General features: G+C 35.9%; 1 protein-coding gene across 7 annotated transcripts in view; it reads right to left on the reverse strand.

The window, feature by feature from the left end:
- Window positions 1–26,971, reverse strand: part of SRBD1 (S1 RNA binding domain 1) — a 204,855-nt gene that overhangs the window by 133,918 nt on the left and 43,966 nt on the right. For all 7 annotated transcript variants that reach the window (XR_006200646.1, XM_042932179.1, XM_042932178.1 and 4 more), the window contains exons 10-14: window positions 25,282–25,385; window positions 20,517–20,624; window positions 15,759–15,916; window positions 12,456–12,546; window positions 11,619–11,726 (exon numbers count right to left, since the gene is read on the reverse strand). Coding sequence is in view for 6 of the 7 variants with exons in the window: in XM_042932179.1 (XP_042788113.1) it covers window positions 11,619–11,726; window positions 12,456–12,546; window positions 15,759–15,916; window positions 20,517–20,624; window positions 25,282–25,385 (569 nt within the window). In the remaining variant the exon portion in view is untranslated. The remainder of the gene's footprint in view (window positions 1–11,618; window positions 11,727–12,455; window positions 12,547–15,758; window positions 15,917–20,516; window positions 20,625–25,281; window positions 25,386–26,971) is intronic.

Genomic DNA, 26,971 nt, shown 5'->3' on the forward strand with positions numbered 1-26,971 from the left:
TTTATGACAGTCACAGAAACGGAGAGAGAAGTAACAATCCATAGGTGAAGGGCAGGGCACCTGGGTGGCTTGGTTAAGTATCTGACTCTTGATTTTGGCCGAGGTCATGATCCCAGCATCCTGGGATAGAGCCCTGCATCAGAGCTCCATGCTGAGTGTGGAGCCTGCTTAAGATTTTCTCCCTCTCGCTCTCTTTCTTTCTCCCTCCCTCTCCCCCCTCACAGGCTAGCACTCTCTCTCTCTCTCTCTCTCTCTAAAGAATAAAAAAAAAAATTATATAAAAAAATAGGTGAAGGGCAATAAAATCCTAGAATATCACAGTACATTTTCTCAAGCTATCAGTGTAGAGAGAAGTGAGACAAATATTCTATCACTCTAACTTGTCATTAAGCATAATAATCAAACTAATATCCAAAAAACACTTTTAGGCTCTCCCAAGTTTCAAGACTAAGTCATGCCTTTATCACTGCTATAAACTGAAGATGGAGAAGACCATATTTTTAAATACAAACAAATTGCTTTTACATTCCACATGGAAAGCAGAAATTATTGCACTAGTCAAAAGTAAATAATAGCAATTGGAGTGCCTGGGTGGCTCAGTTGGTTGAGTGTCCAACTTCAGTTCAGGTCATGATCTCATGGTTTGTGAGTTTGAGCCCCACGTTGGGCTCTGTGATGACAGCTCAGATCCTGGGGCCTGCTTCGGATTTTCTGTCTCCCTCTCTCTCTCTGCCCCTCCCCTGCTCGTGCTCTGTCTCTCTCTCTCTCTCTCAAAAATAAATAAACATTAAAAAAGATAAGTAAATAACAGTAACCACAGCAGTTTCTCCTCCATATAAAATAACTTCAACTTCACAACATAATGAGCTTTACATAGCTAGATAATCTTAAGTCACATAGCTAAGCTTATTGATTTGATGGAAAGCAAATATCCTTAAACCCAAACAAAACAAAAAAATAGGTCCAGGTGGTTCAGGGTATCTGCTACACGTTATTCTGACAGAATCCTCAACGGTCAGATTTGAAGGAAACTTTAAAATCATCCCACTGACGGGGCGCCTGGGAGGCTCAGTCGGTTAAGCGGCCGACTTCGGCTCAGGTCATGATCTTGCGGTCCGTGAGTTCGAGCCCCGCGTCGGGCTCTGTGCTGACAGCCCAGAGCCTGGAGCCTGTTTCAGATTCTGTGTCTCCCTCTCTCTGACCCTCCCCTGTTCATGCTCTGTCTCTCCCTGTCTCAAAAATAAATAAAATGTTAAAAAAAAAATTTTTTTTTTTAAATCATCCCATTGAAATCTCTACTGAAAATTCCTTTGGGCATCACAAAAGTCACTTGTCCCTGTTCCAGTTCATCTTGTTAGATTAGGTTCGACAACTGAAGTGTTTCAAAAACTTTTTTGATCCTGATTCTAATACACCTCAATATCCACAAACTTGAAAACCTTGACTAAATCAGTGAGTAGAATGTTAATACAATGTCTGTGGCAAGCCGCTAGAGACCTCACACCAGACATCAATTCAGTAGCTAATCAGTTCCTTTTGGGAGCCACGTAACCAAATCTCTATTTCTCTAGTTCCTCCATAAAAGTATCAAGAGACTATTCAAAGCTGTGCTGAGATCTAGCTGTGTCTACCAGTTCTACCCTTCCACACAGAAAATGAAACAGGATAAAGCCAAAATGTTTTATTTATAAGCAACACACACTGATTTCCAGTGGATATACTCTATTGTCATTTCCTAAGTGCACATAAACCATCCTTTTCTGATTTCATAAAGGCCTTGCCTGACCAAGATCACACTCAACAGTCATTTGCATTATCTATCTGAATTCTCCTTTGGAACATTAAAACAACATCTGCCTCTCTCTAAGCTTCCACAGTTTCTCAATAATTAACCAACGGTGGCACCAAAATTTTATTCCCAAGTCCACCCAGAGCTCCAGGAAATATTTCATCTGAGCTGAAAGATGAAATAAGAAATGTGAACTCTCTTCCTGATGCCCTATTTTAGTTACATTTTGGTTTTCGTTGGTGATCCTTATCCTATCTTGTCAGCCACAAATCATTCTAACCTGCCAATCAAAAGAGGAGGTGAATAACTCTACTTTCTCATAGCCCCTGATGAGGAGGTGACATAATCTACAAGCAGTGGGATCTCTTGTCTCACTCTTTTTCCTAAGATAATCATTATAAATCTTTTCTGATACACTTAACGTTTGTGGGGAGGTAGTAAACAGAGGGATTCAGGCCTGAAGCTTTAGTCTTCCTGTACTATTTTTGGCAGATCGGTGATTCTTCTGTTACACACTCTTGGTTACTTACACTTTTTTCAGCTTTGTATTTGTCCTTTTGAAATATACAATGGACTCGTGCTCACTTCCGCAGCACATATACTGAAACATACAATGGACTCAAAACCTGCAGCCAACACACATAAACTGATTTAGTTCCCAGTCTTTTACTGGTGGTAAAGCCCCTGGAAGTCAACATGCACTATTCGGAACATGATGGAATACATGAATTTTAAATCATATGATTAAACACACAGGGCTAAATCAAATACTAGATACTGGCAGATATCAAAAAATTAAGAAAAATGTGTGAGTGTAAAATTAAAATTGATCCAAACTTCATTTGGCAAAGAACCATTCTTGTGTAATGTAATTTACAGCCGCCTTCTAGAAAAGAAAAAAAAAAAAAATTATTCATAGAATGCCTCAACGGCATTCTATGCGTTGAGATGAGCCGAAGTTGGCCACTTAACCGACTGAGCCACCCAGGCACCCCTGAAAGAGAACATTTCTTGAAGAAGACTGTTGGAATGCTGTGGCTTTTCTCCTGCTGCCTGAAAATCTGAAAATCTCACGGAGAGGAGTGTCCCACTCCCCCTGTGCCAGGTGAGAGGGGCCTCCCTGGGTCCAATATGCGAGTGTGACATTAGAAAGAGAACAGATGCAAACCACAAGCACAGGGGTAGGCGAGGGGATGCAAGGGGAGAGAAAGAGACAGAGAGAGAATAACAAAGGCAGAGATCTGTACCAGGGATAAGTTGCTGATCCCCCTTTTAGAGGAGACAAGGATGTATGAACCAAACAGGCCTGTAGAAGGAAGTGTTGGGGGGTGGGGTGCTCTAAAGAGATTCTGTCCAAGAGGACTGAGTAGCAAAGTGATTCAGACAACAGCAGTCTGCCTAAAACCCAGGACTGAAGAAGGGGGGTCAGGGTCAGCCTGAGAATATTATCTGCCAAGTCACAGCAATGACATTTCAAAGATCCTATTGGGAAAGATTTCAGGTAACAAAAATAAAAGTCAAGTTTTTAAAAAACACCCCACATAAATTACCAACTGCATGTGCGCCACCCAGAGGGCCCTATGCTCAAACTGCAACTGTCACCACTGTGTAGACTATTCACTTCTTCCCAACTCTGAACACTATACTTAAAGGAATCAGAAAATTCAGCTAGTGGGTTGAGAAGAAAGAAAACAATAACAAGGAGGGAAGAGTGAGGAAGCTAACCATGCCCCCTGCAAACCCCTAGGGTGAAGTGGTGCTTCCCAGAGTGAAACAGACATGACATGGAATTTAATGCCTATCAAGTTTGGAGGCTTGATTATTACACTAAAGAAGATATTTCAATTACTGAAGTGAGACTGTTCTCAGGACTGACAGAGCTGAGACCTGTCTATTATTTCAGCCAGGGATGAAAGAACTACTCCAAACATGAGTTGAGTGGGCATGGGAGGGAAAGAAGTAGTTGTTTTCTTCTTGCACCTTTACTGAGTCTATCTCATTCGATGACACGTTTACACGTGATAAATACTTGTGGAATGAATACACAAATAAAATATATAAAAATGTTGATACCATTCTTGGTGAGATTACACATTATTTTTATTTTCCTCTTTGTATTTTCCTGGATTTTTCAAAATCTCTTTTAAGCATGCTTCAAAATATATACATACATATATATATATAATTGCCAGAGAACAATGTCACACACCTTTCAGTAGGCATTCATACCCAGAGTAAGCAAATAAAAGAAATAAGTAATTCTTAATTCAAAAGTGTAAACTGAGATGATTAAAAATGATCACTGAATTTTACCTTATGTTTTATGTCTTTCATGTCTGAAAACACCAAATTTTAAATTTAAAGTAGATTAAAAACAGAAAAGCAAGTGGAGGGGAGGCAAACAAAAATAGAAAATCAAGTTATAACCTTGTTTGCCAGTAATATGGAAGATCAGTCTCCTGGACCGATATTTTATTGAAAACAACAAAAAGTCCTAGATGTAATACATTTTCTTATTTAAAAAGTAAATTGGCAAGAAAGAAATACTCAAGCTAAAAAAAAGTGAAGTGAATGTGGGAACCTTGATTTCTGAAGCTGACATTCACCTGAGGGCAGGTGCTCAACCAGGTGAATTTTATTTTCCATCTTCAAGGTCTCACAGAGCTTCACACAACTAGAGGATTAAAATATAAAACCCAGGGTCCACCTACAATATATGTTAAGAAAAGACTCCCCCAACTACCCTTACACATATAAAACCCCCAGGTTAAACCCCCAGTATATATATATATATATATATAGTCCTAAAGGGTTAACCCCCAGTATAAGGGTCAAAGAAAAATAAGCTCACTAAACCCTACCCCCTGGATACTGTGCTAAAAAATGGACTATCTCAACCCTTGTCATAGGGGGAATCTCTGATGAGAACATGGAACAATAAGTCATCTCTCTAGTGTGCAGCCTAAATTCACAATACCTAGGTAGCCAGAAAAAAAATCTCAACCTGGGAATTTAAGTGATTCCAAACCAGTGGTGTCTACAGGAGCCTGACAGAAGTAAGTACAAATCCTCATTGAAGCATCTCCCCATCAATGCAGGCCTCGATGAATTCCCACAGATAAAGTTCCATGAAAATAGAAGTTTTCAATATAAATTAACCGAACAGAAAAGGAAACAAAACAGCAGAACCAGCAGTAAAAACAGATAGCAAAAATAGACTTTCAAGGATTGTCATTACTAGAATTATCACAGACTATAAAATAACAATGGTTAGTATGATTAAGGAAGTAAACGATAGATTTGAAAATATATTCAGGAATGACAAAAGACTATAAGAATGATCAAGCAGGTTTGAAAAAATACAGAGCTTCTAGAAATGAAAAATAGAACTGACAATAAAAATTACTACAGATGGCAGCCACACTTGTGGTGAGCATAGTATAATGTACAGAGTTGTTGAATCACTACATCCTAGACCTGAAAATAATGTAACATCATGTGTCAACTACACTAAAATAAAATAAAAAATTACATGAATGGATGTCAATTCTCCACAAATTAAATTGTAGAGCCAATTTAATCCCAATCAAAATCCCAGCAGGACCATTTGTAGAAAATGGAAAGCTAATTCTACAGTTTATGTAGAAGAACAAAGCCCTACGATAGCCAAAACAATTTTTAAAAAGAACAAAAGTGAAGGACTTACACTATGTAATTTCATGACTTGTTAGTGTTAAGATATATAGATCAATTAAACAGAATAGACTCCAGAAATACATTCACAGGTGTATGGTGAGCTGATTTCCAAGAAGGATGTCAAAGCGGTTCAATGGGGAAAGGAAAACCTTTCACAAATAGTACTGGAATAGTGCATAGTTATAGGCAAAAAAAAGAACTTTATACCATGTATAAAAATTAACTTTAAACAGGTTATGGACAAATCCCATACTACCCATGCCTGGAAATAAATACTGAAATTATGGCTGATAAGTTTTTACTAACAGGTTTAAAACTAAAGATACATCAAAGATCAAAAATAATCAATTGCCAAACAAAAGGAAGTGACTAAAATAAGGTGAAACCAAACAAGAGAATTAAAGACAAAAAAGGAGAAAGAGAAGGAGGAGAAAAATGAGGAAGGAGAAAGAAAGTAGGAAGGAGAAGACAGGAGGAAAAGAAAGAAATCAGATGGCTCTGTTTACAAAATACTACAGCTGGTCACAAAGCCCTTAAGAAAGAAAGGGAAAAATCAGCATCCATTCTTCTTTCAAAACTACTCTCAAGCTAATTTACAGCCTTCAACTCTTTGTTTTTGTTACCTAAGCTGATTAAGGTTCTCTGGTTAATTTTTAGTTTCTTTCTTAAAGAATAAAGCTTTAAAGCAACCATATAAGTAACTGAGAAAATAATGAGGTTTTATGTCTTCACAAAGAAAAGTCAAAACACTTAAAGAAAAATTAGGGAAATAAAAACTTGCACTTAAAAAAAAAAAAACCTTGATATTCTTGGATATAGGAGAGGTTTAGGAAGATGGTGGCATAGGAGGACGCTGGGCTCACCTCGTCCTGCTGATCACTTAGATTCCACCTACACCTGCCTAAATAACCCAGAAAACCTCCAGAAGACTAGCAGAACGGATTCGCCGGATATAGGAGAGGTTCATATTTTCTACAAATACTAATAAGCTTTTTAATATTCTAGACGCAAGAATAATAAAAAACTCAAAAGCCATTAAGAAAAAAGACAGATACATCTTAAAAAATAAAATTTAGAATTCTATATGAAATAAGGTTTAAATTCTTAAATTTAAACACAAAATAGAGAAAACTACTTGTATAATTTGCAAAAACTGGGACAAATCAGGGGCGCCTGGGTGGCTAAGTCGGTTAAGTGTCCACCTTCAGCTCAGGTCACGATCTTGCAGTCCATGAGTTCGAGCCCTGCATCGAGCTCTGTGCTGATAGCTCAGAGTCTGGAGACTGTTTCAGATTCTGTGTCCCCCTTCTCTCTCTGCCCCTCCCCCACTTATGCTGTCTCACTTTGTCTCTCAAAAAATTAGGACAAATCGATCAATAATTAATATATAAAAACATGTACAAAACATTATGAACAAGATGAAAACCTCCAAAAGAAAAAAAAATGAGCAAAGGACACATGCCATCCACACATACACAAAAAAATCCAGAAATGGCCAGTGAACATACAAAAATATATTTGACTTCATTAATAACACAAGTATATGCTAAATACTGTTCTAAGCAGTTTATATATATATTATATATACATTTATATTTATTATTATTTAACCATCACAACAGTTCTGTAAAATGGGTACTATTATCATCTCCTTTTATGGATGATGAAACTGAAAGGTTAGGTAATTTGTCCAAACTCACACAAGTAGTTAATAACCAGTGATGCTGGGATTTCAACTATGTAATTGAAACAAAAATGACAGAGCAAGCATGCACTGTACTAATACCCAAGGTCCCCGGAAAATGGGAACAGACACCCTAGGTAAGAGTATCAATTGGCAGAGTCACTCTAAAAGACAGCATGGCAATGAAGTTCAAAAGCCCTACAAATATTTGAAAATTTTCTCAAGCAATAATTCATACCACCCAAGACAGTGATTACATGGGGTGGAGGCACTCCACGGAAAAACACATAAGGAGCCTAAAAGCTGGGAACAAGGACATTCACTTTACTCATCTTTAAACTGTATACAGAGGTTCTATATTCTTTGGATATATTTCACAATAAGAAATCCTTTCTTTCCTTACCATTTTATCTGGACCTTTATATGGACTTGTGACATAAATGTTTTTAAGCAATGACATCCCAAATTAGCCAACACAATGAGAAGAAGGAGAAATAGCAGGGAAATAATCTCAGTAATAGACTCAGTTTGGTAATTAAGCATATTTCAGTTTAGGAGCAGTGGTCAGGTACATCTTTAAACCTGTACTCCATTTCTTAGAATGTAAAGAAATAAAGGATGTGTAGAGATCTAAGCACAAAAACATTTATTATAGCTTTACTGATAATGTTGATGATTAGAAAAAGCCAGCTGTCACACAATGAGGAATGTCTAAAATATAAGTTCAGGGGCGCCTGGGTGGCTCAGTCAGTTAAGCGGCCGACTTTGGCTCAGGTCATGATCTCGCAGTCCGTGAGTTCGAGCCCCGCGTCGGGCTCTGTGCTGACAGCTCAGAGCCTGGACCCTGCTTCAGATTCTGTGTCTCCCTCTCTCTGACCCTCCCCTGTTCATGCTCTGTCTCTCCCTGTCTCAAAAATAAATAAACGTTAAAAAATAAATAAATAAATAAATAAAATAGAAGTTCATATAAGAGTTTATCTGTAGTAATTTTAAACGATTTTGTAAAGTCCATTTATTGGCATGCGAATATATTAAGTGGGAGAAATGTAAAACATGTACAGTGTGGGTTCCTTTTTATAACATACACACACAATCTAGAAAAATGCTCTAAAATATAAATAACAATTTTGCTAATAGAAAAACCTATCACTTATCTGTGTTTTCCAACGTGTGATAATAAATATTAAAATCTTTAAAGAAATGATGTTTGTTTTTTAATTTTAAGGCAAAAGATTTTCATTACCTTCAGTCTTAGGCATTTTTAACAAATGAGTTTAACCCTTCGAGGTTCAAGCTTTTCTCTGCATTTCAGTTAGACTCTGGAAGATACAACAACTCAAGCAACAAAATTGCGATTCCTTAAATTATATTTCTTTTCTATGAAATGGCTGACACACTACTGGAATGAAAGAAGAAGAAAGAAGTCTAATGTGTAGTTTACAGTACACTTCCAACTTTAAACATGTATAAGTAACTAAGCCTTAGCATAGTTCTAATTAAGTTCTACAACTTAATTCCAGGTTTTTTTTCCTCCTTTAGTAATTGGGATTTGAAGCTTTCAAAGACTTCCCCCATAGTATGTATAAATAGTAGAGTCTAAGATATTTTAAGAGTAGGGAGAGAAATGGGATAGGGAAGTTGGATGGATGGGTCAAAGTACATGGGGTTTATGAGTCAGGAGGTAAGTCACACAGTATGTTAACCTATGACAGATATGCCAAGGAAAAAGTATTGGAAAGAACAGATAAGAGAAAATATGCTGGTGGATGTGTTAGGAAAAGATTTTTCAGAATGAATAACTGACAGGATTATACTAATGCATATCAGATTATCTGTACAGGGGGTAGTAAAAATGACTGCGAAAGAAAGTATGGAAATTTCAACTTCAATATAGTCTGTAATGTAACTTCAAAGTGTTAGATGAGAAAATAGTGTTTTCTGTAGAGGCAAGGTGAACTGACAAAAAAATGAAATCAGCTGATTTTCCTAAAGCACTCACTATAAATTCTGATTAGGTATTTGCATTGTTTAAGGACTTCAAAACCACCTACTAAAATATTAGCAAACAGATTTACAGTACATAAAAAATACACTATGATTAAGTGGGGCTCAAATCAGAACTGCAAAGATGGTTCAAGTGTAAGAAATCTACTACTATAATTCAGCATAATGATAGACCAAAAGAGGAAAAAACACACACAATTACAGCAGAATTCTAAAGAAGCATAAACGTTCTTTCTTGATTTTTAAAACAATAAAAAAGGAATCAGTATTTTTCAACATGCATGAAAAAAAAAGATTTCCTTTAAGTGATTTTTGAGAAATATACAAAAGTCAGTATTAAGACTTGAGGGAGGTGCTAGAAGCATTCTCATAAAAGTAAAGGAAGGAAAAAAAAGGGTCTAATATCATTACTAATATTTAATAGTTTTTCAAAGATATTGCATAGTACCATTAAACAAGAGCAGAAAATCAAAAGGTATAGAACTTGAAAGGAAATTCATCATCTTTTGCAAATGATATGACCATTTACCTAGAAATCCAAGAGAATCAACTAAAAAACTAATTATAAACAATGAAAGAATTCTGTGCTATGGCTAGGGACAAAATTAACATAAAAAATGGTATTCTTTTATACAGAGATAAAGTAATGTAGTAAAATAATTCTTAATAGATACACAAAAGGAGATAAATACAAAAGAAAGTTTTAATATTTAATATACAAGATAATTATGAAGAAAACTTCAAAGTGTTACTGAAAGCAAAACTACTCCCCATTTTAAAGATGAAGTGAAGTGAAGCTCAGAGAGGCACAGGAAGTCTTCCTAACTTGCCTGGCCAGTAAATGGTGACAAAAAAGACGGATCTAGATTTGTCGGACTCCAAAATTCATCTTTTCCACGGCAAGATATTGCTGAAAGTTCAGTCAACGGATACTCCATAAGCAAAACCAGAAAAATTCAAGAAACCTTCACTATTTAATATTTTCAATGATTTGAAAGTTCTATTTATTTAAAAAAAATTTTTTTTATGTTTATTTACTTTTGAGCCAGAGACAAACAGCATGAGTGGGGGAGGGGAAGAGAATGAGGGAGACACAGAATCTGAAGCAGGCTGCAGGCTCTGAGCTGTCAGCACAGAGCCCAACACGGGGCTCGAACCCACGAACTGTGAGATAGTGATCTGAGCCGAAGTCAGACACTTAACCAACTGAGCCACTGAGGTGCCCTGAAAGTTCTATTTATAAGCACTTAAAATGTACCCAAGATATTTTTATGAAAGTAACATGAACAAGTTACAGAAAAATCAGAGAAGCTGCCTGAAATAAACTGAATTAGCTCTATCAGGTCCTTGTATTAGGTTCTCAAAAGGACTAGATGTATATGCACACTTCCCAGGATAGGGAAGATCCCCAGTATTCCCCACACTACCCTGAACAAGAAGAGGGAGAGGGGAAAAAAGCTGAGGTAGACATTTCAATCTGGTCCTTTCCTTGACCATGGCCCTGTGGTACCTACAGTTTGTCCCTGACTTCCTAATCCCCTTCGGTTACTCTGCATTTGTTTTCCTGACATCTTGATTACACTCTTGGCACATGGAACGCTATACTAAATACGAGGCCCCCCCTCTTTTGGCCTATATCTCCATGGATCCTAGAATTCTTCTCATGCTAGGTTTTGTTTGTTGGTCCTGTCAGTCACATACTCATCAGTTGTGACTTATAGTTAGTTATGATATTTCTCAAACAGGAGTGGAAAATGGTGCTCGTGCACTCTTCCCTAGATATCAGGTATAGTAATTCTCTTCTCTTGTAGAATTAAACTCTTAAGAACTTAATATTCTACTGTAGTTTGGAAAAGGTAAGCATGGCTACCTGAGGTACAAAGGGAAAGTAAGAAAACAATGGTGAACGAAAGTACAACTATTATAGTTCTAGGGGCAGGACTAGAGAAATGGGTGATGCGAATCCAAAGCTATTCAGAAGTTAACTAGATAACTATATGAAATGAAAGCCTGTGATGAAGACACAAATAAGAAAGGAATATCAGAAGTGCTCTGAATGTATAATACTTACCTTGGCTCTCAGTTCTGAAAACCAACAATTTATAGGCATCAGAACTTTGGGAGAAAAAAGCTAAGTTATCCACAGTCCTATGTACCAGTTAGTAGTTAATTAGAGCCCTCATGCAAGGTACAGCCTGGAAAACCCCATGAAAACAGGTAAGTCCTATATTGCTATTCCTGTGAGAGTTTTCAGGATACTGAAACTCAAATTTCTCTGAGAGACAGACACTTTACATTGTCCTGCAAAGCTCTCGTGAACAGCAAGACATGGTCTACAGGCAAAAAAGAGGCATATCATAAAAAGAGAAGAGAGAACTCATCACAGAAGGAACTACAGAAGTTCCCCTGTCCCTCAAAGAAAACAAACATTCCTAACATCCTTACCAGTAAACAACATCCAGTGGTGCAAAGTAATTTTTCATTATCAGGTCAGCAAAGTAAGCTTCTGTTTCCCGGCAGGCAGTTCCATTTCCAATCACCACTGTGCTGCAGCTTCAAGGGATAAACAAGATGAGAAATGGAATGAGCTCAAGGCATGCTTCTAAATCAATCAGGAGAAAACGTACAGAATGCACAAATACTATCATACGATGATCTTACTCTCTCCATTGTATCACAAGGGAGACACAGACTTAGGTAGAATTAAGGGCAATGCCACTGCATTTGCTATGGGAGGCAGTGGACAAATATTTCACTGTGGCACAATTAAGAACAATCAGCTTACTTCCCATCTAGAAGGAACCAAATTTAGACATGGATAAGAAACTCTGGTACATTCCACGCCATAATGAAGACGTCATGCCTGAACTACGTGATATATTGTCAAGTAATCTCTGAAGCTTCAAACTACTATCATATCCATTCAAATCCTCAAGTCCATGAAAAAGAATGGAAGAGGAAAGAAGGCAGGAAGGACAGACGGACAGGAAGTGAGGGAGAGAGAGAGAAGGAGACAGAGGAAGCCCAAATAAAAGAAGTCAATGCTCACTTTTGCTCATATTACCACCTTTGTTTAGTGAAGGCGGCAGAGGAAGGGAGCAGTGTCCCTCCTGAGTCTCCAAATGTAGAGTTCTCCAGCAATTTGCCCCAGCATTGTTTTACATGGTTCCTTCTCTCTCACCAAGGCACTTCCCTTAATCCCTCCCTCCAAATTAGGAGCGTCAAAGGTATCTCTGATTGGCTGAGACAGTGAAGTACTCAAAATGTTACTTATTTTCATACCTGAAATTCAGCAAAAGCCTCTTTATTTTCTCTGCCTCTCGGAAGCCTTGTCCACAATGCAAGTAAACCACATCAGTATGAAGTATCTGACCTTAGAAAAAATGAAAATAAGAAGACAGTTTGTAACAAATTACAAAACATAACACACAGATGATCTGATTAAGCAATCTGAACCAAAAAAGAGAACTGCTTTGTCTTTTAAAATGCTGCATGAATCATTCATATTCACTAAACTGAATTTTCCCAAAGTACTCTAAAATTTTCTTACTTCCAAAGTTACAAGGACACTACTTTGCTATTTATTATTATTAACAAAATCATTAGATTAAATGTCATGATGCCTAAAAGAGAAATGGTTTTTAACAACACCTAATACCAAGCTAACATTTACTGAATATTAACTATGTACCAGGCAATGTTGTGATACTATTCTATTTCTTCTTTTGGGTTACAGATATGTGAATTTCTTTACCTTGTATAAACAGATATGTGAATTTCTTTACCTTGTATAATTCTTTCAGCTGCATATTTATGACTTGTGTGCTTCTCTATATTATATTTCAGTGAAAAATATATTTGATGGTAATGACCTCAAGAACAGAAATAATGAACTAAGTGACCAATTTAGAATGTTATGAAAAAAACAACAAAATCTCAAAGAAAGCAGAAGGAAAGCAATGATAAAGTTAAAAACAGAAATTAATGAAACAGAAAAAAATATATATAATAGAGGGGATTGGTGAAGTTTAAAGTTAAAAATCACTTGAGAAAAACACATACTTTTAGCAATACCTATCAAGAGAAAGAATGAAGACACAACTTAAAAAAAAAGTTAGATACAAATAAATCATATTAGTAATGAGAAGAGGATATTACTGGAGCTTCAGCACACATTAAAAAGATACAGACTATGATAATCAACTTCATGTTAATTCAGATTAAATGATACAAGGATAAATTCTTGGAAATGTCTTACCAAAACAGATTGAAAATATATACATACATATATACGTGTGGGAGTGTATATGGTATTTTTAAAGTCATCTTACAAGCAGTACAAATAATATCATGTCCAAACACAAATACATATGTTATCTCAACAGATGCAGGAAAAAACACTAATAAAATATACTTCCCATTTACTGTAAAAATGTACACCATAAAAAAAAAACAGACCAAGTAGAACTGCAAAATGAAAAACCCATGACTATATCTATAACAAAGCATCTCCAGAAAACCAAAGGATGATCAATTGGGAATAACATAACTATCAAGGCCGACATGTATGGGCATTTCTGTGGGAGCAAGAAGAAAGAAGCAATGAAGTATCTCATGGACCAAAAATATCAAAAAGCACTTCCCTGGGAAAAAGACCTTTGCACACTCTTAATTTATAGGTCAGTATAAAGGTTGCCCATTGAGTTCAGGCAGGATTGGAAAACCTTGCTCTCTATGAACTCTTGAAACAAACAAGCAGAATATGCTTTTCAAGACAAAAACCCCAACTGAGGACAAACTGTTGAGAATCCTATCCACACTGAGCAAGGCAAGGATAAAAGGGGCAAAGGAAAAGGGAGTGAAAGTCCCAGTAAAAGGGAGGAAAGCACTGGGAAAACAGACTCCAGAAAGTAGAAGACCATCTCTTTATTCATATAGATACAGAGGAGCTTTTCCCCCACAATAATTTTGGGAAAAAAATAAGTGACAGTTCTAGAGATATACTGTTAGAAAACCTTTCCTGGTGTTCTATCCTAAAAGTTGGAGAAAATGAATTTTATATAAAACTGACCAACAGAAAAGGATCACAATTAAATGCCATATAGAATGATTATTTTTTAAAAACAGGAAATTAAAAAGAGGACACAGAAAGATGTGTCCACAAAACAGAGAAAAATGGTAACCTAATATAGAAGAATGATCTACAAAAAAATCATAAAAAAAGAATAACATAAATCAGAATTAAAAAACCCCAGAAATGAGAATTCAAAAGTGAATTAGCATAAAAGAAAAAGTTATTTTAGAAAGAAAAAACAAAACCAAAAGAAACACAAGAATAAATATAACAGAATATAATAATATCCTTTTATATATATATTACATGTAATCTATAATAGCATATAATAATATAAATAAATAAGAGAACCATAAGGTATAAGAAAAATATAAAAGTTAAAAAAAATTTAAAGTGAAGTTCACTATAGAACTGAAATGAATTTTTGTAAGCACCAAATGAAAATTCCAAAACTTAAAAACATAGAAATTTAAATAACGAACTCAATAGATAGCTTTAATTGCAGATCAGACATACAATAAAACATAATTAATATAAAGACAAACAATAGAAAATAGAAGAATGAAAAACAGAAGAAGTTGAAAGATCTAATATGCATGTAGCTGGAATCCCAGAAAGAAATGCAAAAAGCTCTACAAGCCCCAAGCCAAATTCATGCAAAAAACCCAGCAAAAAACAAAACAAAACAACAACAAACACACACACACACACACACACACACACACACACACACACAACTAAGCACATCATAAGAAAATCTCTGAAAACCAAAGAAAATTTTAGCAGTCAGAGGAAAAAAAATAGCATTACCTTCAGAGGAGCAATAATAAGATTTTTGGTTGATTTTTCATTCTCAACAAAAAGTATAGTAGCCAGAGGTGGGAAAAAACACCAACAAAAAATGAAATGATGCCTTTAAAGTACTGAAAGTAACACCAATCCCGAATTCTATACCCAGCAAAAATATCCTTCAAAAACAAGGGCAAATCAGAAATATTTTAGACAAAAACTGACACAATTTGTCACCAGCTGACCCCACACTAAATTTAACAAGTTAGAGTGTCAGGCAGAAAGAAAATGATCTCAAATAATAACACAGAAATGCAGTAAGAAATAAAGAGCAACAGAAAAAGTAGAGAGTAAGGGAAAAAATGCTGGGCAAAACAAAAATTTCTGGTATTAAAATATATACAGAGTTAAAATGTATCATATATAAATACACTACAATAAACAGAAGTTGTTAGAGGATAGTTATTAAAGATTGAGTCTAGTTAATCCTCAATATCTCCACTGTGACATAGGAAAGTTCATAAATGATAGTAATATGTTGAGACTTTTGGTCACCAAAGAAGACAAATATGAAGTTTGATTTTCTAGTTTCCATATATGTGAGACAACCATTTTCTAAGCCTCAAAAATTAACATAATTTCCAAACCCTCACAACATATACCATGTAAAAGTTATGACCAGCCAACCAACTTTTATTTGAAAAGCTGAAAGATGTGCTTACTGGTAGGAGAAATTATAGCCAATTTGCAACCATGTTTGTAACCAGGATCCACCCCCATCAGGGTGCGCCCTGGAACAGGACTTGTTAAAAGGAGCTGACGAAGGTTCCGTCCAAACATCATTACTGATTCCTTCTCTGCATCTGATGTTAGTTTGGCCCTTTAGAAACCGAAAAATAAAAGGAAAAAGAACGGATTTAGTTTTTCATTCACCCAAAGTCTCTTCCTGAAAAAGAACAAAATTCATTCCACTTATTCTTCACAGGAATACTTATTGTAACAAAATAAAGGAGGGGCACCTAGGTAGCTCAATCAGTTAAGTGACAGACTCTTGATTTAGGTTCAGGTCATGATGTCAGGATCATGGGATCAAGCCCCATGTCAGGCTCTGCGCTAAGCATGGAACCTGCTTAAGATTCTCTCCTTCTCCCTCTGTCCCTCCTCTGCTCCTCCTCTCTCTCTCAAAAAAAAAAAAAAAAATAAAGAATAAATAAAAAATAAAGGAAAAAACATCATATATAAAATTATACTATGAGTCGATTTTTGCTAACTGCAGTAATACATGGAACCACAAATAATTCTGAAGCAAATCTGAGGAGTTTGTCATACCTATATTCCTTCTCTATCTGCTCTATGCAAAAATCTATATCTATAAATATCTGTGTATGTGAGAGAAATAGAGCATATAAAGACTTGGACATCACATAGAATGTCAAGTTACAGCTTACCAGCTGATTAAATATACAAACACAAAATTAGTTTTTGTTTTAATTTTTTTGTAACATTGCTTTATTTTTAGAAAGAGAGAGACAGAGTGTGAGCAAAGGAGAAACAGAGAGGAGAAACAGAACTTGAAGCAGGCTCCAGGGTTTGAACTGTCAGCACAAAGCCCGAAGCAGGGCTCGAACTCACAAACTGCAAGATCATGATCTGAATCAAAGTTGGACGCTTAACTGACTGAGCCACCCAGGTGCCCACAAACACAAAATTAGTGATAAATTATCAAATCCTAAGTAATCTCTTCTATCAACACTTAAACTTTTACACTTTTATCTGTACGAATCTGAGTATCTAATCATTCAATTCCATTCCCCACATTGAGTCCCCACCCTGTCATTCTCACAGAGATGTGACATGATCAAGGATACCAGTAAGCAGTCCAGAATCTTGCCTCATGTACATAACTTCCCAGCTTACTCCAAAGAAGTTAGTAAGAGTCTAATTTTAAAGCTTTTTCTAGGATAAAATATATATGTCCACGATGGACTTAAAAGTCCACTGGAAACTAAGTTTTCAACACCATTCATCTTAACAAAAGCCCTGAACATTATCATGTCCTGAAATTCTTAATGAATTTTGTAATAAGACATAACAAGCATGTCTTCGCCATTAGACTAGGTTAAGAAATTTATGCCACGGCCACAAGAAAAGAGTACAAAAGCCACTCAAAGTACATTTCATATCAGTGCTGAGGTACAATTATCTACATATCCAAAGGCACACACAGCTGCCTGGGTGGCTTAGTCGGTTAAGTGTCTGACTTCAGCTCAGGTCAAGATCTCATGGTTTGTGGGTTCAAGCGCTGTGTCAGGCTCTGTACTGACAACTCAGAGCCTGGAGCCCACTCTGGATTCTGTGTCTCCCTTTCTCTCTGCCCCTTCCCCACTGGTGCACTGTGTCTGTCTGTCTCTCTCTCTCTCAAAAATGAATAAACATTAAAAAATGAAAAAAACATTTGAAGACACAGCTAACTAATTTCTGCTTTTCTGTCTTGAGTCTTTTTTTTTTTTTTTAGAGAGAGAAAGAGAAAGAGCACATGCACATTTGTGCGTGAGTGGGGGAGGGCAGGAGAGACAGAGGTTTTTTTTTTAAATTTTTTTCAATGTTTATTTATTTTTGAAGGAGAGAGAGAGATAGAGCATGAGCAGAGGAGGAGCAGAGACAGAGGGAGACACAGAATCTGAAGCAGGTTCTAGGCTCTGAGCTGTCAGCACAGAGCCTGACATGAGGCTTGAACTCACACAACAGTGAGATCATGACCTGAGCCAAAGTCAGCCACTTAACCAACTGAGCCACCCAGGCACCCCTTGAGAGAGAGAGAATCCTAGGCAGGCTCCAAGTCCAGCAAGGAGCCCAATGTGGGGCTCAATCTCACCACTGTCATATCAGGACCTGTGCTAAAATCAAGAGTCAGATGCTGAACCACCTGAGCCACCCAGGTGCCCCTAAACTGGAGAACTTTCTCAGGTGAATTAAGAATACTAATAGAAAAAAAAAAAAAAAAAAAAGAATACTAACAGAGTAATAAGAAAACAATGGTAGAGAGAGTGGATGGAAGACATAGAGGAAGTGTTCCAGGCGATGGAAAACCAACTAATTTCATATGCTAAGGTAAAAAGAAATACCAAGATATAAGTCAAAACAAAATCCAACCACAAAGGGTTAGGCATGTTCTTCTGAAGAGCCTGGATTTAATCCTAGAGACAAAGAAGAGCCATTGAAGAATTTTAAGTAGAAGAGCATGAAATAATCAGATAAGAGTTTTAGGATGGCAAAGTGAAATGTGTTATTGCAAAACAAAGACAGAGATCATCTATGACCCTAGAAGACTAATCCAGACAACTAATTATGATGTCCTGAACTAAAACCGTAACCACAGAGAATAAGAGGAGGCGAAATTCAAGGTATGATAAAGGATGGATGGGAGAATAGACAGTACTTGGTAACTGACAATGCAGGACTGATGAAAGAGATAGGTGTGAAAAATGACACATGGATGAATAATCTTGATATTTGCAGAAATAAGAAATCCAAAGTAGACTGCCTTATATATATATATATATATATATACATATATATATATAGTCAACTGAACTGAATGTATATGTTCATGATTATCTCTAGGTAGTGAAATTTGTGAGCTTTTTTCTTTATGTTTTACTAATTCTTTCAATTTTTCTACATTAGGACAAATTTCTTTTTAATTAGAGAATCAAGTTAATTTTCTTTAAAGAAAAATCAATTGGGAGTTTTCTCCCTCAATTGCTGTTCAGGTAATTACAAGTATTTCTATCAAGAGACACATCTGCAGACAATGTCTGCAAACCAACTTACAGACTAAAATAAGATACATATTTTTTTTAACCACAGCCATTTTAGAAAAAGAGAAGAAAAGTGGTCTTGCTTGCCCACTGCTAATATAAGTCAAAGAAGGGTTATACATTAACACACCCACACCTAAATGGCTTACATTAAATCTCAGTGAAATCATTCCATAGGCAGTAAAGCTACTCAAATCAAATGTATGCAAAAATGTCAAAAGCACTACTGGACATTTCATGCAATATGAAAAAACAAGATAAAGAAAAAATATATAAAAGGAAATAAAATTTTGAATAAAGTAATTTTCTTTTTCCTTCATTATAAACAAAATCCTTATTTAAAAATTTTATGCCCTAGCACTCAAAAGCAAGAGATGGTACCTCACACAGACTTGAAATGAAATAGGATTCAAACCGAAACAATATTGTTAAGGGACAACTGAGCTATGAAGGATGAATCAAGAAAATGCATGATTTTGATAAAAAGAAGCTGGTTAAAAAAGCTGTGTGTCTTTTTCAATAGTACCTCCTCAAACCCCACTCTTTAATGTTTGTTTATTTTTGAGACAATGTGAGAGACAGAGTGCAAGCAGCAGAGGAGCAGACAGAGGGAGACACAGAATCTGAAGCAGGCTCCAGGCTCCGAGCTGTCAGCCCAGAGCCCAATGCGGGGCTCGAACTCACAAACCATGAGATCATGACCTGAGCCGAAGTCGGACGCTTAACCAACTGAGCCACTCAGGCGCCCCTCCTCAAACCCTGCTCATAACACCTCCAAAGTCAATGGCCAAGTCCAGTAAAAGAAAAACAGCCAAACATTATAAAGGTTGCTATCAATTCTAGTGAGCTTGAAGAGATGGCTGGAAATCTACTCTCAAGTAATCCTTGCTGAAACCCATAAAAGAGAATGAAGAAAAGTCTAAAGCACATAGGAAGGAATATAGAAGGGAATGGCGGGTTTGAAGACTGACTACAAAGGCAAGAGAGAAGCAGGAAAGAGGGTTTTGCCTCCCACAACTTCTTTCCGTCTCCTCCCCGACAAAAACTCACAATCTGCACCTTAGCTCTTCCGCAGTTCTTTGTAACTCTTAGTCCTTCTGCTAGTCCACTTAGATGGTCACTTTAATCATCTCCTCTAATATTCACTCATCATTGCTGATAATATTCACCCAAATAACTCCCAGTTGGGAGTTAAAAACGTATATATTAGCCTTCTCTCTTCATAGTAAGAAATGCATCATGTGCTCCATGGATTTCCTTATGGTGTCTTTGGTTCTCTTATCTCCAAAAACCGCTTCCAATTAAATTCTTCATTAACTTCTTGGTTTATTATTCCCAAGTCAAATCTCTCATCAATAAAACCATTTGCTTGTCTTGGCTGTCGAAGTGCAAAACTGGTATTGTAAGACTGGAAGGGGTATACATTAAGTGGTCAAGATTTGAAAAGTATGTTGTAACTAAGAGTTACGTTTTGTGATCTATGCATGTGACTGCCTCTACAGATTGAAATTGAGACTTAACTATAATTACTTTGTGATTCTGACTCAGTTCTTTGGACTGGTTAGTGGATCAGCAAATATTTACTTCATGCTTTAATGGTAATGTATGTGTTACCATACATAATAATAAATGGTATATAAAATTAAATAAGATGCATACCTGAACTCTCTACAGAGGAGAGGATAAATAAGGCGTTTAAAAGAATCATCCAGTGAACTGTGTAAGATCTTCATTAACTCCGGCCTTGCAAAGCCACGTGGTCTCCACCTGCAAAAAAGAAAAGCCTACACTAAAACTGATGTAACAATAACAAGACCATGAAAGGGCTCCTGGAAGAGGGGAGAGGAAGTGGAACAGAAGAGGGGGAAAACTTTATCGAAGCCAAAGTAACATAATCTGTGAGGAAAGACTGTGATGTCTGGAAATTATTACTATGACATCTGGAGTTCTTATTTTTAAAAACCTGGTAACCACAGCCACACATAAAACTTAAAGGAGGAAAAAACTTTCTTATTCTGGGAAGAGTCTCCCGAAGCATTATTAATAATGGTGAAAACATTAAGATATAAAAAAGTCACCAGAAAAAAAAAAAGTCACCAGAAAATGACTAATGCACTGCTGTGAACTGAATTATGTCCCCTAAAATTAATATATTGAAGTTCTAACCCCCAGTGAGATGTTATTTGGAGATAGGGCCTTTGGGAGATAATTAGGTTTAAATACAGTCGTGAGAGTAAGGGCCCTCATGATGGCATTAGTGCCTTGAAAGAAAAGATATCAGAGAGCCTGCCCTCTCTCCATCCCTCTCTCTCCCAGTCAGGTGAGGACACAGTGAGAAGGCAGCAGTCTACAAGCCGAGAAGAGGGTTCTCACCAGAAACCAAATCAGCCTGCACCTTGACTTTACAGTGTCCGGAACTGGGAGAAAATAAATTTCTGTTCTTTAAGCCACCTAGTCTATGGTATTTTGTTATGGCATCAAAGCTAAGACAAACATGTATCCTCTTTGCCCATTTCTTTATCTCTTCCTGAGAGAGTAGACTGAGCAAAGGACAAACTCTGTTTTAACTCTTGCCTCTTGCCATTCCTGAGTAGAACTCACTCTACTCCTCAGGCTGTAGTGCTCTACCATGCAGTGTATCTGCACATATGCTGATGGATATAAATGTCAGTGGACACTGGATAGAGAACAATAAGAGAAAAGCATAAGCTAAAAAGGACAGATTCAGCCTTACCCCTTCTGTGTTTCCATCCATCTAGAGTATCTCTGCCCTTGCCCTTCAATGACTCTTAAATATAAACCACTAATAAATATTTACTTTATAAATAATAATAAAATAAACCATTAATATACCTTAGGGACACTGTCATCTCCCTTACTTATCTCAGGTAGGAAATTAACTAAACTTCAGTGAATAAACATTCAAGAATCAATTATATAGTATACCAAAGATTTCATAATAACTAATTGAATCCCTTCCATAGAAGATTATTATCTGAGTAGCATATAGTTTTGTTTTTTAATTTAAATGAAAGTGCTTTCAGGACATACATCTTTCCACACAAATCTCTGTAACTCTCTACTGTCACCTTTATCTGAGGGCATGAGGGGTAGGGAGGAGTAGGATATGAATTGGATACACATAATTAATATTCAAATTAATATTATTATTACTGTTATTATTAATTTGGAGAGCCCAATGTCAAGAAAGATGTCCCAGAAGAAGCATCTGAGATGGGTTTTGAAAAAATTAACTGTGCTTTATCAAACAAGACCCAGAAAGAAAAGCATACTGGTAAGAAACCATAGCATATGAAAAAGCACAGAGGCATGAAAGCACATGATGAGTCTAAGTGACTACAAGTAGATTAGTACTGCTAGAGCATAACTGCCAGGAGCAGGTGGGGGGGTAGAGGGGGCTAGAAAACATGGCAGAGCCCAGATCACTAAGCGTCTTATACATCATGCTATGGAGCTTGGCAAGTTAGGAGAGAACACAGTCCTGGGTCATGAGACAATAAGATAGGAAGACAGTCCTTAGAGGCAGGAAGGCCCTAAAGGAGAGATTTTTTTAGATATATGTACCTGATATCTGCTGGGGATCATTCCCTTTAAGGCCAAACCAAGGTTTCCCCATTGCAAGTAGGAAGAAACCAGAAATCCTTAACATTGCCTATCTGATCCTTCTGGAAGCCTCAACAGTCTTCCTTAAACCTTATCTCTTGCCTCCACATCTACTCTGGTTTCCTTCCAAATAATTCCCTATACTGAGTCAGAGTGATCTTAAAATGCAAACTGATCATTATGATAATCCTCTGTTTAAACCTTTTATTGGCTTTCCATTACCCTTAAGATAAAGAAGAACAAAGTCCTTCCCTGTCTAGAAGGCTAGGTATGATCGATCCGGCCCATGCCTACAAGTCAATCGTCATTTCATGTTGCTTTTTGTTCCTCTCCTTCTGTCTCTGACCTACATATGCATGCAACCCAGACTCCATTAGGGTTCCCTGTTACAGACTCATGAAACACTGCAGTTCTCCTTTATAACCTCAGCATACCCTTAACCATTTGTCAAGATCTTCTCCATTAAACTATATTGTCACCAAGGACAAAGAGCGTATTTATCTGTAGCATAAGGCTACAGGTGGATCTCCAGCATCTAGCATATAACCTGAATGGATGAATACATGAGAGAGGTGGAAGGTGAAAGAAGAAGGGGCATAGAGAATAAACAAAACAGAAGAGGATGAAGAAGGAAAGATTTGAGTAAGCATCTCCAGTCATTCAAATGTGTTTTAAAAAAAGAAAACAATTCCCTGAGAATGTTTCTTTGGTTCCTAGAGAAATAATTTAGCTAGCTCTTGTTTTGGGTTTTTACTTCCCATAGAGGTGTTTCTTCAATTATCTATATACAGAGAAACTTCTAGAATGTAACTGAAACATATCACTATACCATAGTAAAGTATTATAGTATAGGTTAAATAATATTACCAATTATTCAATTGAGGAAGAATTGAATAAAATAAAATATAGATGAGCCAAGAAAAACCATTTAAATCACTGTAAGGAAACCACTCCTTAACATCTACTCAGTATGAAGATAATAGGCTAAAACCATAACTAATACTTCCTTAACTGATACTGAGTATTATGAATATTCATAGGAAAATAAGATAGGTGTTGTCCCCCTATTTATAAAAGATATTTCTAAAAAGGAAATATGCACAATAATCCCACTACTTTGTAATAACAAATACCACTGAAGGCTACACAATTAAATGGACTATCATTTACTTCTCTCAAACATGTGAAAAAGGTATTACTTATCATTTAGACAATAATGAAACTGAGAAAGAAATAACATGCTCATAGTCACAAGGGTAAGAAGTAATATAACTGGAATTCAAACTCAGATATATTTGCTTCTTAGAATTTTGGGTTTTTTTGTTTTGTTTTTAAATGTTTACTTATTTACATTTGAGAGAGAGAGAGAGCCGAGCGGGAGAGGGGCAGAGAAAGAGGGATAGAGAGAATCCCAATCCGCACCATCAGCACAGACCCCGATGCGGGGCTCAGTCCCACGAACCATGAGACTGTGACCTGAGCCAAAATCAGGAGTCAGACGCTTAACAACTGAGCCACCCAGGGGCCTCAAGATTTGTTCTTTCTATGCAACTATCTCAGAGTTTCATCATATTTTAAATTAAAATTATCTAATTTCTTCACACTACTGTTTAAATCTATGATTTCTTTTAGGTATTTATTTACTTCCTTTTTATTTTTAATGAAATTTATTTGTTTACAAAGAAAATAAACATTCACTAAAAAAACACCTACAAAATCCACAAGAGAGTATACAACAGAAAATTAAAATCTCACACCAGAGCTATGGAATAGATCATTTGTATTTTTCCAAAAAATGTTCTTACACACAGACATTTTTTGCCATTAATGAAACCATACTATAAATACTAATTATAAGCTGTCTTTTTAACCCAGTAAGACATGTTTGTATCTCAAGTTCAGCTCTATCTCAACTTTTCAAGATGGCTGCACAGAATTCCATGTATGGCTATAACATAATTAGCTTACACAATTTACCTACTGAGTAACACTGAGATAGACATTTCACTTCATGAGTCCTTGGTTAGCATTATTTGGTCATTAAGCAAGTTAATCCTTCATGGAACTGGTTTTTGGCAAAGCGGCTTCCGATGAATTGATGAAAGTACTATGTTGGATGAGAGAGCTAATTTCTAAAGTACACAGTACTGGTTCCTCTCAAAGAAAAATTCATCCGACTCTTCAAATAGCTTTCCCAGCAATCTCCCTAACTTAAGGTTACACAGAATTACATATCCTAACTGCCAGGCAATCTTCTTGACCTTTGTATCACTTTTCTCACTCGCAAAATGGCAGCTACAAATCTGCTCTACCAACGAACCAGATTGTTATAAGGATCAAATACACTCTGAAAAGGGAAAACTAAAAGTTAGAAGTTCTATACAAACATATGGTGGAATTTTAAAAGGTTCTGTTAACAAATGAAAAAAGATAATAAAAAGTTACATAAGCTTAGACATTTCTCTGAAATTTCCAATAAATTTAATGTTAACTGCAATCATTTTTACTGTGCAAAATATTTTAGGTAAACTGCATATATACCTTTAGAGATTTATATTATAATATCTGACAAATTATATTTTTGCTTCAATTATCCTTAATGATCAAAACATTTCAGATCTGTCATATACAGCATGTTTTTGTTAATTTAGCTTTTCATAAGAGAAAACACTCTTATTATAAGATTCCAACAGTACAAAAAAGTACTAAGTAAAAATCATCCTGTTTCCTATTGAAACATACACAACATTTATATTTATTTTAGAAAAGAAAGAAATTCTTTAAAAATCTATAAACAGACCTGTTTTGGATGCACCACCTACAGAATTCATTCTTCACGCCATCAGAAATGTTGACCTTAACAGTCAGTATCTTCAAATTTTCCCCACGGTTAATTGCCAGGATCTGAATGAAAACATATATGGCAAAGACTGATGATCCACAAAATATATAAATGGTCAATTTAATCAGTCAACATTTGTGAAATAAAAGAGCAGTTATCCAGTCTAGAGCTATATGAATTTTTCATTCATTTATTTACCAAAATGTATTTAAAAATAATCACTTCTTTATATTAAAAAAAAATTATTTTAATAAAATACTGGTATAAAGCCTATGACATTCACAGAAAGAGACTTTGGTGATCTAAGAATCTCATTTCAGATTTGATTAATTGAAAATTTTTGATCATCTGGAGTTAAAAAATGTATTTTTCACATTTGTGAAAATTTATGGCTGAGATTTACAAACATGCAAATTCCCATGTGGAACAGTAACTACTAACTGTCACCATTTATTTAGCATTTACTAATTGTCAAGTCCATCTAAGCACTTTAAATACTTACCTCATTTAATTTTCAAAGCCACCAGTGAGGTATGTATTTTCTTCATTTTACATAATAATTTTTCTAAGACTACTCTGTCCCAAATAACAAAGATTACAAATGAAGGAAAAATTTAAATTCAGTTCAAGCTATCTCTTAATGAATATATTAAAAGAGTAACTGTCTTAAAATATATTAAAAACACTCCTTTAAAGAAGAACAAACGGGCACCTGGGTGGCTCAGTAGGTTGAGCATCCAACTTCAGCTCAGGTCATGATCTCATGGTTCGTGAGTTCAAGCCCCATGTCAGGCTCTGTGCTGACAGCTCAGAGCCTGGAGCCTGTTTCAGACTCTGTGTCTCCCTCTCTCTCTGCCCCTCCCTGCTCATGCTGTCTCTCTCTCTCAAAAATAAACATTAAAAAATTAAAAAAAAAAAAAAAAGAAAGAAGAGCAAACAAACCTAAAGCAAGTAGAAGAAAGGAAATAATATAGAGGGAAAATAAAAAGAGAACAGAAAAATAATAGAAAATAATGCTAGCAAAACCAAAAGTTGGTTCTCTGAAAATGTCACAAAATTAACAAACCTTTTATTAGACCAAGAAAAAAGGGAGGAAGCATTCCAATTACCAAAATCAAAAATAAGGGGGGGGCCATTACTATTGAAATTAGAGAAATAAAAAAGATCATAACAGAATACTATGAACAACTGCACGTCAAATTACATCACATAAATAAAATGAAAAAAATTCTTAAAAAGACAGACTGCCAAACAGTAAAATAAAAACAGAAAATCCAAAAAGATCTAAATTAAGTAAAGAAGACTGAATTAGTAATTTAAAATTTTCCCACAAGAAAATGTCCAGGCCCAAATAGCTTCACCACAGAATTCTACCAAACATTTAAAGAATTAATACCAATTCTTCACAAACCCTTCCAAAATATACCATAGAAAACTTCCCAACTCTATTTACCCTGATACCCAAACCAGACAAGAACATTGCAAGAAAAAAATAAAGATCATTATCTCTTATGAATATAGACATGAAAATACTCAATAAAAAAGTAGTAAACCAAATTCATAAATATATAAAAAGGATTACACACCAGGATCAAAAGGGATTTATTCCAGGAATGCAAAGTTGCTTTAACACCCAAAAATCAACTAG

Source organism: Panthera leo, chromosome A3 (genome assembly GCF_018350215.1).
Source record: "Panthera leo isolate Ple1 chromosome A3, P.leo_Ple1_pat1.1, whole genome shotgun sequence".
NCBI classification, from domain to species: Eukaryota; Metazoa; Chordata; class Mammalia; order Carnivora; family Felidae; genus Panthera; species Panthera leo.